The sequence below is a fragment of the Octopus bimaculoides genome, chromosome 25 (assembly GCF_046866305.1).
Source record: "Octopus bimaculoides isolate indiv1 chromosome 25, ASM4686630v1, whole genome shotgun sequence".
Lineage (NCBI taxonomy): Eukaryota > Metazoa > Mollusca > Cephalopoda > Octopoda > Octopodidae > Octopus > Octopus bimaculoides.
The window spans coordinates 36,431,864-36,446,180 of record NC_142952.1 but is presented as its reverse complement, the minus strand read 5'-3'; the positions used below and the strand labels follow the sequence as shown (position 1 = coordinate 36,446,180).

At 38.3% G+C, this 14,317-nt stretch overlaps 1 protein-coding gene across 2 annotated transcripts; it reads left to right on the top strand.

The window, feature by feature from the left end:
* The first annotated feature begins 1,521 nt into the window (after nucleotides 1-1,521).
* Nucleotides 1,522-14,063, top strand: LOC106876789 (uncharacterized). 2 transcript variants are annotated; one of them, XM_014925498.3, is made up of 5 exons: nucleotides 1,542-2,571; nucleotides 5,609-5,959; nucleotides 7,743-7,956; nucleotides 8,745-8,823; nucleotides 10,143-13,420. In XM_014925498.3, the coding sequence occupies exons 1-4, from the start codon at nucleotides 2,484-2,486 to the stop codon at nucleotides 8,788-8,790; spliced, it is 699 nt and encodes a 232-aa protein (XP_014780984.1). In that variant the 5' UTR covers nucleotides 1,542-2,483; the 3' UTR covers nucleotides 8,791-8,823; nucleotides 10,143-13,420. The 2 variants fall into 2 exon arrangements, with proteins under 2 accessions (XP_014780983.1, XP_014780984.1); XM_014925497.3 differs by lacking the exon at nucleotides 8,745-8,823 and having other exon boundaries at nucleotides 1,522-2,571; nucleotides 10,143-14,063.
* The last annotated feature ends 254 nt before the right edge of the window (nucleotides 14,064-14,317 follow it).

Here is a 14,317-nt window from a genome sequence, read left to right as displayed (position 1 = left end):
TTTTACTTGTTTCAATCATTAGACCGTGGCCATTCTGGGGCACCGCCTTGAGGAATTTTAGTTGAACTAATCGACCCCAATACTTATTTTGTTTAATGCCGGGTACTGATTCTATCAGTCTCTTTTGCCTAACTGCTAGTTTAAGGGGACGTAAAACACACCAACACCGATTGTCAAGCAGTGGTGGTGGTGGGGGGGGGTACACACTGTCACTCACGCGCACACACAACGAGCTTCTTTCAGTTTTCACCTACCAAATCCACTTGCAAGACCTTGGTCGGTCTGAAGCTGTAGTAAATGACACCCAAGGGGTTATGCGGTGAGACTGAATCTGGAATCGTGTGGTTGGGAATCAAGCTTCTTACCACACAGCTATGCAATCCTTCGGTTTTAGTAGACGACACCAGTCGCCCTCTTTGAGCCTCGCCTCTTTATTTCTCACAGGGGAACATTGTGGGTGAATGACGCCGTCTGCTGATATCAAAGGATTGCAATACCTACCTACCTAACCAACCCACCTACCTACCTACTTACCTGTCTGTCTGTCCATCCGTCCGTCCGTCCGTCCATCCATCCATCTATCTATCTATCTATCTATCTTCTATCTATCTATCTATCTATCTAAGTATGGGCAAACTTTTTTCGAGATGGGGGGTTGCATGTCACATGACTGATCATCAGGTGGGTCACGTGATAAAATACCGAAAGTATTTGTTCGTTAGGGGTGCCATCATGAAAGCTCCGCAGTCCGCAAGTTGCCCGTTACTGATCTGGAAGTGTGGCCAGTCGCAGTCTCTCTCTCTCTCTCTCTGTATATATATATATATATATATATATATATATATATATATATAGAGAGAGAGAGAGAGAGAGGAAATAGTGGCACAAGGTACCATTTTTTGCTGGAAATAGCAGTCGATAACAGTTCGACGCTACTGAATGTATAGAGGCAAAGATGTATGCGAGCGGTGAAGATAAAAAAAAATTCGCTGGCAAATAATACTATTGTATTGTAATAATATTTATAATTATATATATACTTTATTTAAAAGCAGCAGAAATATAACAAAAAAACCGTTACTCTGAGTTTCACGTTCCCGTTCATCGGACAGTTTTTACTCCGGTGTAATTATATATATATACTTACACATATATATATATATATATATATATATATATATATATATATATATATATATATATAACACGGTTTGCCGTAAATAAATAATGCTGTCGTCCCAGTATACTGTTTTACTGAGGCCCTTAAATGCTCTTAAGATAGTCCCCTGCTTAATATAATCTACTTCTTACGGTTCCCCCCATCTATTGTTTATATCACACACACACACAACTTTCTTTCTCTCTCTCTCTCTCGTTTTCTCTTTCACTCACGGATCCTCTCACATTATTTCTTTCTCACAAACTGTCATCACTCCACTTCTTTCACTCTCACTCCTCTCTTATTCACTCTACTTTCTCTCTCCCTCACACTCATTAAACATTTCCCCTCCCTCTCTCACTGATACACTGTCTCTCTCTTTACTATACACACACACATACAAACAGATGCTTCATCCGTCGCCAGTTCAGATCTTCCGCTGCCATAATGCCTCTCTCCTGGACTCGCACCAGGCTGGCATCAACCCCTATTTACGATGATTATTACAAATAATTACTCTCCTCCACTAATCTCCCGCCAACTACCTCCACTTTACAATTAATCCATCCCATTTAAAGTCCACTTATTCAATCAGACGTTCCTCTCTCGCTAATTACAAGGATTATGAGGAATCGACTGGAAATATTACGGAACAAGGAAAACTGCTGCCCCAGACTTTGGACATTTTAATGATTGAAACAACAAAAAACCAACAAACCGGCTAACAAAACTAATCTATCATTTAGTCGCAGACTAAGACAAGATAAGCCAAACACCATCACCAGCTTCCTCATCATCATCCTTCCTTCCTTCCTTCGTCTCGCCTTGGCATTCTTCGTCTCAATTCCATCTTCGATCTTTCTTTATTTATCCATCCATCTTCCTCCTGTTACCTCTCACATTCCGTCTAGAGATTGTTTTTAATATTTCGATCATTATTAACCATTTATTAAACCATCATTAACATCATCTCTCCCTTCCGTCCTATTTTTACTGTTGTCTCTTAAAGAACCTGGAATTGGTTGGGGAAGAAAATTCTTGCAAAAAAAGAAGAGAAGACGAAATCAGGAAGAAAAAAAGAAAAAAAAAACAGGAAACCAAAAATATTGAAATATCGATCAACCAAAGATTGATTTTGTTTTTAGTTTTTGCATCTTAAAAATATTCCAACGTGAAAATTTGGTCAAGCTTCACCTCTGGACATTATTGGAGAAAAGATTATTGTTATTACTACTATACCACCAGCGATACACCTCGCTCTATCCCTATCTGTCAATTCCCTCTCTCTCCATATATATATATCTATATATATACATATATATATATGCACTACACCATGGCTATATTTGCCCATCTCCACAGTTTCCCCATAATTCTACTGCTCTGCTGTGGTATGGTCTTGTTTACGGACGGTACGTTGACGTTTTTAACTATCATTATACACACACACACACCTACATAGGTAGATATCGTTACTCGTTTCTATTAAGTACTCAATTGAATATCGATTTTACCAGCTTCTTGGCTGGTAATCGCCACCCCAGTCACATAATGTGTGTATATATATATATATATATATATATATATACACACACACACACGTCTATGTTGTGTGTACACACACCCCCACCCATCTTGTGATTCCCGATTTCCAATTCCTACGGTTAATATTATTATTATTATTTATTGTTGTTGTGTCATTTAATCTTTGTTTTGCAGAATCGCTGGGGCACCGGACTAAAACGTTTTGCAATAATTGCGTCTCTTTTCGGTTAGAGTTCATATTCTGCCAAGTTTAACTTTGCTATGCATTCTCCTCGGGGGTCCACAAAATAAAATATCAGTGATATATTGTGGTCGATGAAATCAATTAAACTCTCCACAAAACTGATGGTTTTGCGTTCGAATTACAGGCAATTATTATTATGATTTAATTATTATTTTGCTGTGCCCAGGTAGAATCATTAACACGGGCACTGGTTCACATTTAAATCAAACTGTTACACACACACACATCCCCAAATATGCCTGTTTCTCAAATATTTTGGTGATCTTTAAGGGTCCACTTCTACTTGATCAAATTGTAGCTGCTATCACCGATTTCCTTTCGTGACCAGTGACCTAGGGTTAAATAGCTGCTATTTGTTTTTTTATTTGATTCGAACAAAACTTAAATAAGCAACAACAACGACCTGTTGTTGTTTTATAATTTATGGTGATTTCTTTTTTTTGTCTCGCCGAATTAAATACGCAAATACCCACGAGTAAGGGTTTGTGTATTAGTTGTAAGGCCCGGGCATTGGACAGGAAGCCCCACTCCACCTGAGGGGATGCCACGAGATTAGGGGCCCAATGCTTAATGTTTGCCGTTGATAAATTCAAAGTTCCAGTGTATTGTGTTTAGAACCCAGCTCCCCGACCGACAGACGAATATCGAATTAGCTGCAGTATTACAGTCACCCCCAGATTCAATAACAACACAATTTACTGGCGATCATATTATCAAGCGATCACACATTTTCGACACTGGGACATGTTGCTACTTCACACACACACTGGTTGTATTTCGATTTAAAGCAATCAATCACTCGCCTATTATTAATTGCATCAAAGGTGAACCATTATTACTAGCGTGTGTCTCCATGAGTAGACATCAACTATTGTCGTCTTTCAACCCACGCACGTTATAGAGACCTTCAATTAATGCCACTAGAATAAGAATATCGATCGCTGCTGTCATACCATCACGCGCACCAACTGGTGTCGGCTGCACCTTTATACACGAGGCAGCTGCTATGTCTGGTTATAGCCTGGCCCACTACTTACCTTCGTCCCCATCTCCCTACTACTTACATATCTAGCCATTCTCAATCCGATACCAACATCCCCACCAACCAATATTAGTGTTATTTATTACTCACTTCCTTATTTTACTAACAAGGTTACAAATTATGACTATTGCTGCATCAATTCAATTCTTCTGTCCTCACCGTTTTCTTGATCAGATTTAAAAAGTTTAAACTTGATTTTATCAAACCTAGCAATTTCTCTTTTTTTCTTTCGCCCCCAATCTTTACAGGTCAGTACCAAAGATGGGGGAGGAAGGCTGGTCCCCTCCTCTGAGAGATTTAATTTATCTCATGAGCTAGTTGTCTCTATAGCCTTCCTTCTCGTTTTCCATCCATTCTTTTCTGTCTGTCTATCTTTTAATCTGTAGTAAGTCGACCGCTTCTACATTATTCCAATATGGATTGTCTCTGTAAATGAGGGGCTCAGCCTTCTCTCACACACACTGCATCACATTGATTCTCTTTGAGGATTATATTAAAGGTAGTAGACTATTATGGAATACGCAGCCACTTTCACTAGGTTGTTCTGTTGATTAAACAACTGAAATAGTTCATTAAAACCAAAGCGACGGTCATCATCATCATCAACAATTTCTCACTTAAAGACCACAAATGCTGGGACAAAGTGGAGAGTAGAGTCGGTTCAGTTGTCTCCAGCACTTGTTTATTTTAAAAGAGTTGTGGGACCAGGAGCAGCAGGTTGGCTAATATAATCGAAATGGCTTTGTGGCTTGTAGTGTACCAGATATATAAACTGAGTCAGTCCTTTTGTTGAAGACAAAAGTGCTGTGCAAGGGGATCGAGCTTGATACCACATGGTAATGAGTTAGATTTCTTACCCACCCGGTCATATCTGTGACTCAAAACAGTTTACAACATAATTTCATCTAAGAACCTTTTTGAAAAGTTTCTAACCCCGAACTGGTAGTAATAGATGCTGGAGACAACTGAACCGACTCTACTCTCCACTTTGTCCCAGCATTTGTGGTCTTTAAGTGAGAAATTGTTGATGATGATGATGAACGTCGCTTTGGTTTTAATGAACTATTTCAGTTGTTTAATCAACAGAACAACCTAGTGAAAGTGGCTGCGTATTCCATAATAGTCTACTACCTTTAATATAATCCTCAAAGAGAATCAATGTGATGCAGTGTGTGTGAGAAGGCTGAGCCCCTCATTTACAGAGACAATCCATTGGAACCCATTAAATACATCATCGAAACCGTCTGGGTGGAGACATGGCTGTTTGGTTTAGAGGTTTGCTTCACAACTGTTTGGTTCCAGGTTCAATCCCACCTGAGCCATATGTTATCTCTCATAGCATCAAACTGACCATTGCCTTCTCAGCAAAATCTGGCAGCTAAAAACTGTATGTGTGTGTGTGTGTATTTATATACCAAAACTGCCAAGCATTTTGCCAACTGACCACCTTCGTTGGTTAAATACTAAGAGCTGGTTGATTAATTCTATAGAAATTCCTGTTGCTTTGATAATGATGGTAGGTTTCAGTTCTGAGAGGTGTGTGTGTGAGGGGTTTATTGATGTGCTTTATTCTATAATCACCTTAAGTCTGTTTTTTTTCTCTTTATTTCATTTGAAGGTCATCGTGATGGTCGAAAATTTGGTGCTGAGGAAGAAGATTCAGATGAGGATGGGGACCCTTCAACAACTGATGGATTGCTGCAATTGAAAATCGTCAATGTCAAACAAAACTCTGCCCTGTTCAGTTGGTTTTCTACAATTCCATCCAGGTCGGGATTAGTGAAATGTGAAGTTGTGTCCACTCCAGAAAATAAACAGGGGAAAGTGACAGAAATAATGAACAGCCTTCCCACTAACTGGACAGACCTCCAACTTACTGAACTGACCAATTCAACACAATATACAGTCTTCATCATTTGTTCAGTCGATACAGATGTCTATAATTCAAACAGTATTCAGTTTATTACAGGTATTTTAACTGCCATTTATTTATATTGCATGTCCAAACCCTTTGGCTATTGCAAATTCTCCACATTTACAGCTCATATTTCACTATTGTACCCCATAGCACGTCCTCTACATTTACTGTCCATGCTTCAATCCCCTTACACCACCAAACCTCTTACACACACTCCCCACATTATATAATCCTCTATATTCACTTTTTTAAGGGTTTAGTTTCTGAGGTTAGGACAGTACCCATAATTTATTTTAGGGGCTCCCAAGAATAGTGGAAAGAAAGAATATCCTGAAATGGTGTGCCTGACCTCAGTGTTTGTATTAAAGGCACCCAAAGACCAGCTCATCATCGGAATGTACCACAGGCCTGCACTGATGACACTACAGCAAAAGTTCTCCTTGTTAAGCACCACCTCTCCAGCTGCTTTCTCCACTTTTGCCGAACCACTTGTGATATTGTCCATCTATTATTGCATTCTTTGCCCGCCTCTTAATCTAATGCCTTCTACTCTTTCCATTATAATGTTTCCCAAACCTTTACTTCTTCGAATCTGGCCATAAGAGAAGAGCTTTTTTTTTGGTTCTTCCTCAGAATGTTCAGGAATGGTAATGTTTCACCTACTTTTTGTAACAGCCATTCATTGTCTGATGATCCTTGAAAGAGACTTGTAACATTCTCCTATATACTCACATTTCAAATGCATTATGTTCTTTCCAAATTTGTTCAGAGTCCATGCTTAGTAGCCATAAATGCCTCTGCGCCAAACAACTAGTTTTGTTTTTAACTTGGGACAGTTTTTCTGGTGACAGGATTGTCCAAGTATCTTGGGTTCCAATTCAACCTGTTTGAGCTGTTCAGGGCCCAGTTTCAGGTTAATGTTCACTTTCTCTTTTCTTATGGTTGAGATAAAGACTATACATATTTGATACTTCCTTCACTCCATCATTTCTTGTTGTCTAGCTTCAGTCTTGGCAAGTAGAACGGCTTTGTCTGCCTACTTTATATTAGAAATATACAAGTGATGTATTTTGATGGCCATCTTCTTCCTGTATTGCCTCTCTTACTATCCATGTTGAACAAGCATGAAGAAAGAATACAGCCCTGATGAACTCCATCATTTACTCGGATGCAAGATTTTTGCTGAATGTAAAGTTATTTGATGAGTCTAATGAAGACCAGGTGAAGGTGTTAAAGTAGGGCTAAGTCCACAATAAACTTTGGTCAACCCAAAGTGACATGTAGTGAGATCAAAATCAAAGCAATACAGTTTTGAAGCAAACTCTTTGACCACACAGCCATCCTGTGCATCACCATACTTGTCTACCTTATAACACGAAACAAATAGAATCCGTTATGTTTAGAGCTGTTGCCCTTATCATCTTTTGTAACACAGAAGCCAACCAACCATAACAATGTGACAAATGCTTTATTCAGCCCACACATGTCACAGTTCTCTAACCCCACTCCCCTCTGCTATTATTTTACATTGTTAGCCACACAATACTCTCGTTATTCCTTCCATGCCACTCCAGCAGTAATTATCTTCTGCCTTGAAAACAGAACTCATTTGCAACAAAGTAGCCACGAAAATTGCTGAGATTCAGAATGTTTGGAAGATTTAAAAAGGGATTATCAAAAGAATAAACATTTTGATAATCTCATCAATATATGGGATTTCTTTGAAAAGTAAAGGATGAGAAAGAATTTTGTATGTTTATGTGTAGAGGGAGTGATTAAAGTTTGTGTAATTAAAGTTAATTATTGGTTGTTTTTTTTTCTTTTTTGTTTCTAGGGGTTCCACTGACGACCACAGTCAAACCAAAACCCATAACTTCAACTCCAACTCCCCACACTGGTCCGTATTTGGAAACAGCAAATGAAAGTCAGGTTACTGATGTGGTGCTAGGGGTTCTGTTTGCTGTAATAGGGGCCGTCGTCATTTCTACTAGTGCCTTTTATTTGTGTAAGAAATACCAAAGGAATCAACGTATACTTCGGTTTTATAGGTCAGTGTGTTTTATCTTTTACAATGATCTATTTTTTTTATTCTGGGTAGGGCTGGTACTTGTTTTATCAATCCTGAAAGGCAAAGTCGACCTGGGTGGAGTTTGAACTCAGAATGTAAAGACAGATGAAACGCTGCTAAACATTCTGCCCAGCTCGATGCCTTGATGATGATGATGATGATGGTGATGGTGATGGTGATGATGATGATGGTGATGGTGGTGGTGGTGGCCAGGGATGCTTCACCAGATGGTAAATGTCAGTTGTTTATATATGGAATGGAAGAGTGAGGGAAGGGACGTATTAGCATTTTCTGATTGTGGGAATGAAGAAGAAAAATCAGTCAAGCATTACATTGCAAGTTGATGATGATGATAATGATAATAACAATTTCTTTCTAATTTTGGCATAAAGCCAACAGTTTTGAGGGGAGGGGGCAAAAGGCTAAGCATTTTGTCTAACATGCTTGTGACTCTGCCAGCTCTAATAATAATAATAACAATAATTTCTTACATAAGCAACAGGTCATAAATTTATTGGGGGGGGGGGGGCTTAAGTCAGTCCTTTTCTCAACCATGCTTTTGCTGTTAATGGAAACAATTTTAAATAATTGTCATCATCATGATGTGTTTAATAATTCTAAGACTTTCTTATGTCAGGTCAAACTTTCTATTTCTAGATGTGAATGTATGTGAAGCTGTGATGTTCATCTGTTTCTCTGAAAAGTGCATTAGCAACACAAGTTGTTAATTTTTCTTTATGTTTTTTTCTTATATATTTTTTTCTTTAGTGTGAGGAGGAGAGAGAGTACCAATAGTCTATTCTGGTCGGCCTAGTGTAGGGGATAGTGGTAGCGGTGTGAGGAGGAGGTTAGTCGAGCACATTTTCAGCTTGTATTGTTTACCTGTCCATGTGTGTGGATCCTGTATACATGTAGATGTGCGTTTGTTTTTCTGTAAGAAGTATGTGTGACTGTGTGTCTCATTTGTTCATTTTTATGCTTCGCCCTGACATGGTGGAGATGGAGGTCTTCTCACACAGTTCTTGTTGTGGTCCTTTGTCTGATCTTACACAACAGAGAAAACTTCCAATCTTTGTTTTGGTGCATAACTGTATTATTTTTGGGATAGTGTTGATGGTTGGAAGTCTTTCATATCACCAGCTACGGATTAAGTATATTTTAATGTCACTGGCAGTAGAGAGGTACTGGGACCAAATTATTCCATATACCAGCAATTCTTCAACTTATTTTGTCATGGAATCCTTTTCCGAAATCCCGGAACCTCTGCCTACATTTTCTGGACAATAGCTGTGACACAACTTTTAATAAGACACCAAACTGTTGTTCAGAGAGAATCTATTCTGATAAACAATATAAAATAATTTATTTTGAAAATGGTGAAGGGCCTTTTTTATCAAAAGATCCTTTATCTTGTGGAACCCCCTGGTTTCTAAGAACTCACTTTGTGAAACATTACATTATATCTTGTATTCATTTATAGTCTGAATTACTAACTCCATGATATAGGGGTGAGTGGGTCATGGATTCAACTACCACAAAAACTGTCAGTGAAAGATCACTGGGAATAAAAGGTCACAAAGCTAGCGAGAGAGTGTGTTGACCGTGAGTAGTGGCTACCTAGAAGGGAACTTTGAGGGAACAAACTCCGAGATGGTGCAGTTATAAAGAATATTCATACAAAATGGTGCAGTATGTGTTTTACTAAGAAATATCCCATAATACACCATCCTGTGCCAACAATGAACAGAAAAGCAGTGTTGATGCATATTAATTAAATTAAGTATATGTGTGTGTGTGTGAGCAGGGTATAGACTGGAGGAATATGCATATAAATTTCTGTTGTGTGTCTGGTATTCTGTGGCCATGTTTTTTTGTACAAATTTCCTATTAAAGCAAGGATAGGAAGCATTCGTGTTTATCAATCTCTCCAAGTCCGGTGATAAGGAAGGAGGAATGAAGTTGGTCCCATTTAAAGATATCTAAGGACCAGGTGGTAGTGTTAAAAGGGGCTGACAAATTAAGTCCATCGCTTATCAGCTCACAACTCTGGGCTGTACTGCAGCATTGGGTGGTGACTGTGTTGGTTTGTGTTATAGTATTGTTGAGTGTGTAGAGTATGTACTATGCGAATTATTATTATTTTTTTTTTCTCTCTCTCTCTTTCAGGGAAGCTGCTGAAGTTGATACAAATCCTTTTGGCGTGATATATGTTTACTTTGATGATTCCACAACCAATTCCAATATTGGTTCAGATTAAACATTCTTCCCGTCTTGGCTCTACTGATATTTGTCCATGTCCCATCTAAATATCTCACACATGCTGACTCCGTTTAGAATTCCTTCTTTGCTCATCTCAACCTGGCTCCCAGTCGTTCCGCTCCCCTACATCCTGTACAGCATGGCCTCTGGTCAAACTTGTCCACAGCCAACACACACTACACTACACAGCAAGGTGCTACAATATATTTGCTCCGATGAAACGTCCTAAATGTAGCTACCGGGTAACTTCCAGCCGCCAGCTACTGTACAACCTTGTCTTTAATGAATGTCCTTGTACATGTTCCACACATCTAAAGAACAATCAGTACATCATTGGTTTGGGTAAATACCCCTTATTATTCTTACCTACCCCACAGCAACCAGTGACTCTAAATAATGTTGGTATAAACCATTCCACCTGACCTCCACTGCTGGTCAAGAGAACCACACTAATGTGTTAACATAGGTACACATTAATATGTTAATGCAAACACACTGTGATAATAGAAACACAGCCACATTAATGTGTTAACACAAACACTAATTTAATAACACACAGAGAAAAAGAACAAAAAAAAACAATCCAATATTGACACAGACTTCAAAATCAATTCCTTCCAGGGTAAGTGGACATTTGGAAACCACACAAATCCAATTTTCATAAATATTTCCTTGATGTTGTGATGACAATTGAGCAATAGAATTTGGTGGAGTTCCCCAAGCAAATGGCGTTCAGTATTTGGTTTTGAACACTTTCCTTCCTGTGTTCAAGTTCTTCCACACTCATCTTTCCAGACTCGAGATATCAGTACCAGTTATATACTGGGGTACAGGATGATAGATTTATTTGGCTGTTCAGGCTACCTTGTCCTCCACTCCAAGTGTGTGAGGGTCATGTACACAGTTTAGTAGAAATTAATGTTGTCTTCAGTTTTGGAACTTGGACTCCAGTGTTTACTTTCCTTCCTTTACATTCCGAGTTCAAATCCTGGCTGGAAATGATAGACATCAGTTTGTTGGTAAATGCGACCACTTATTTAATGAGCTGCAAAGCAAAGCTGAGTTGTTGGCCCAGTTGGTAACATCCTTTGCAACAATGGTTACAGAGATGTCTCTCCTCAGTTAAATGCACTGCAGAATCATGATACTAGGCATTGTGTAGACATGCGTCTCTTCAGACCCTCAACAGCAAGACGTTTGTGTGATTAGCAGGCGTATGTTCTTTAAATTGACAAAGATTTATTGCTTTGGTTCATGTATCCACATGTAGCTAACAAAATCAGCTCCAGATCGACAAACTCAGTTACAAGTTGAATATTTGAAGAGATTATTGATAACTAAATGGTTTCTTGTTTTAGTGTTGCATGTTTGATGCAGTTCTCTTCAAAATGCATAGGATATACACACCTGTATTACATGTAGACAGGCATTTATTTTTTCCTTCACCAGGGTGATAATGGCCAATACCTTTGATGTGATTGATCACACAAACATACACCTCCATCATCAGGAGTTTTGTTCACCCTGGTGAATCTGGAATGGGGTGGTGATGGTATCAGAGAAAACAACGAAATACCTGTGCAAGAATAGTGGATCAGTAGACTCATTAGAATATCAAACAAAATGAATTGCAATATTTAAGTTAACCTTTTATCATTCAGAGTTGAAACTCTGTTAAGGTCAATTTTGCATTTCGTCCTTTGAGGGTTGAGAAAATGAAGTACAAGTCAAATACTTGGAATTGATTAAATTACACGTTACTTGTTCCTCCTCCTCCTCCTTTGGCTATTAATAGGGCAGTGAAATGGCAGAGTAGTTGGTAGAACATTGAATGAATTCTGTTGCTGTATTTATTCTAGCTTTCCAAGTTCAATTCTCATTGATGCCAACTTTGTCTTTCATCTTACCGAGGTCAGTAAACTAAAAAGTAGTCTAGGGTGGCAAACTGGCAGAATCGTTAGAACACCAGACTGGATATTTTGTGTTCTAAGTTCAAATCCTGGTAAGAGATAGACTTAATCCATCACCCAGGGTAACACCACACTAGCTGTTACCTCAGGCACCTTTAGTCCACTCTGTTATACCTATTTGAGTCAAGTCTTCAGTTTTGAGGGCACCCCTCCTCCTAAGTGAAAGAACATGTCCCAGTCTAAGCACCATAATTGCATTTTCTTTCATAACATCAACATTCTAAGTTCAATCCAGTCCAGGATTATTTATTTTCTATTAAAGGTGGATCCTCTGAGGAGGGGCTGGAGTGGTGGTGCTAAACAATCCAGCCAGTCATTAATTAGCCCCAGGTCAGCTCTGATTCAGTTAATGTGTGATCAGAGACATTCCAAGCATGACCATCCAGTCTTGTTTCTATGTTCAGAGTATCCTTCTGTGTGCTACGAGGGAGATTTGACTGCTCTTTTATAAGAAGTCGGAAGGGATCCCCTGTTGCCTTCCAAAGACATTACTTGGTATAGGGTGGGGTTGTTAAGTTTCTCTCCTTTTCTCCACAAGGATGTGCTTGTTTAGCCCCTAGTAAGTCCTTATTCAGCAGACCTTGCCATCAAAGGCAATCCAACCATGACTATTTGTTTTCTTTTCTATTTAGGAACTATGTTATCTAATTTTACTCTCTACGTCAACAGACTATGATCTAAGGAAAGTTTAGCTGCTGTTTCTATCGGGCCAAACTGACATGAAGAAGCTTCCCTTGGCAGTGGAATACTGGAAGGAGCTTCGTTCCAATAAACTTTTGGCTTTTATAACCACATCAACATTTTAGGTTCAAAGTTTAAGTTTTCAGCAATATTAGTCTTTCTCTCAATTAAAAAAGACCAGCCACAGATTAAATTAATTAATTACTGCTCTTAGTGTTGTGTTAGCAATCATTATTGGTTGTGAAAACAAATGTCAATAAGTAGCTGGGTTGTGTGTAGGGGGGGGTCAGAAATATAACAAATAACATTAAGACCAATAACAACAACCACAAAAATAAATATAAAAAAGAATAATCTATCTCATGTTTGGAGGAAAGAATTATCTTCTCTTCCCCTTCGTCTACTGTCACCATCACCACCATCATCATCATCATCAATACCTCAACTAATGCCATCCAAATATCTTATTCTTTCTCTCTCCATGGCTAAACTGTTTTTTTTTTTGTCATAAACTACATTTCAAAGATGACAAAATATTGCTTGTCTTAATTTAAAGAAAAATTTGAAATTTCCTAATTGCAAAAAAAGAAAAGAAAAAAAAACAAAAAGAACCATACGTCTTTCGTGTTTCTGTGTTCTCTGCTATTATTGCATTAATCCATTCCTTCAGTTGTCTTGAAATATCTCATTCCTGCATAAAAATGACAAAAACAGGGATAATCTTTTAATCCTTTTTATGAATATTCAGGCTACACAGAGGGGCAACATGCTGAATTCCATGTTTTCTCTGTAGTGTTTAGCAGGATATTGGAAAGGAAAACTAAGCTTTGCTAATCAATTCTCTTATCTCCTGGATGGAATGACAACCAACCAGAAGTGACTTTCCCTTATGGGTGAAAATGGAAGTTGAATGCAAAACAAGAAACCAGAGGAAACACTTGTCAAGCTTTTCATTTTAATTTTTCAGTGGGTTTCTGTAAGTAGTTGAAGCCCCTGTGTAATTACTGCTATAAACCAACGGTTCACAAATGGTGTGCCATGGAGTTTTAAGATTAAAATTTGAATCTTTAGAAAGTCCATTCTAATGCTTGAATGTCTTGAAAAATGTGTTCTTCAGAATTTGGTTAGAGACAAAAATTAATAAAACAATGTAAACAAAAATTGGTTTTATTCAAAACATTTTTTGTTATAGTTTTCTCTTTAACTTAAAAGTTTGTTTGAAAATGTCCATGTCGGAAAAGGATTGAGAAGTGCTGCCATTTACTTTCTTGCCTCCAATAAAGCTGAGTTGCTAGTATGGAACACAGTACCTGGTGGTATTCACTTTGGATTCCCGAGGCCAAGTTTGCTTTTCATCTTTCTTGGGTTGATTTAGTTCTATCTCTGGAAGAAAACTATAATCACACCTGGCTAGGAATGAATTCCAACAGG

Coding starts and splice junctions, on each gene's coding strand:
- LOC106876789 (XM_014925497.3), top strand. CDS start 2,484: ATGCACTACACCATGGCTATATTTGCCCATCTCCACAGTTTCCCCATA. Junction 2,572..5,608: donor TATGGTCTTGTTTACGGACG/GTACGTTGACGT, acceptor TTTCATTTGAAG/GTCATCGTGATGGTCGAAAA. Junction 7,957..10,142: donor CGTATACTTCGGTTTTATAG/GTCAGTGTGTTT, acceptor TCTCTCTTTCAG/GGAAGCTGCTGAAGTTGATA.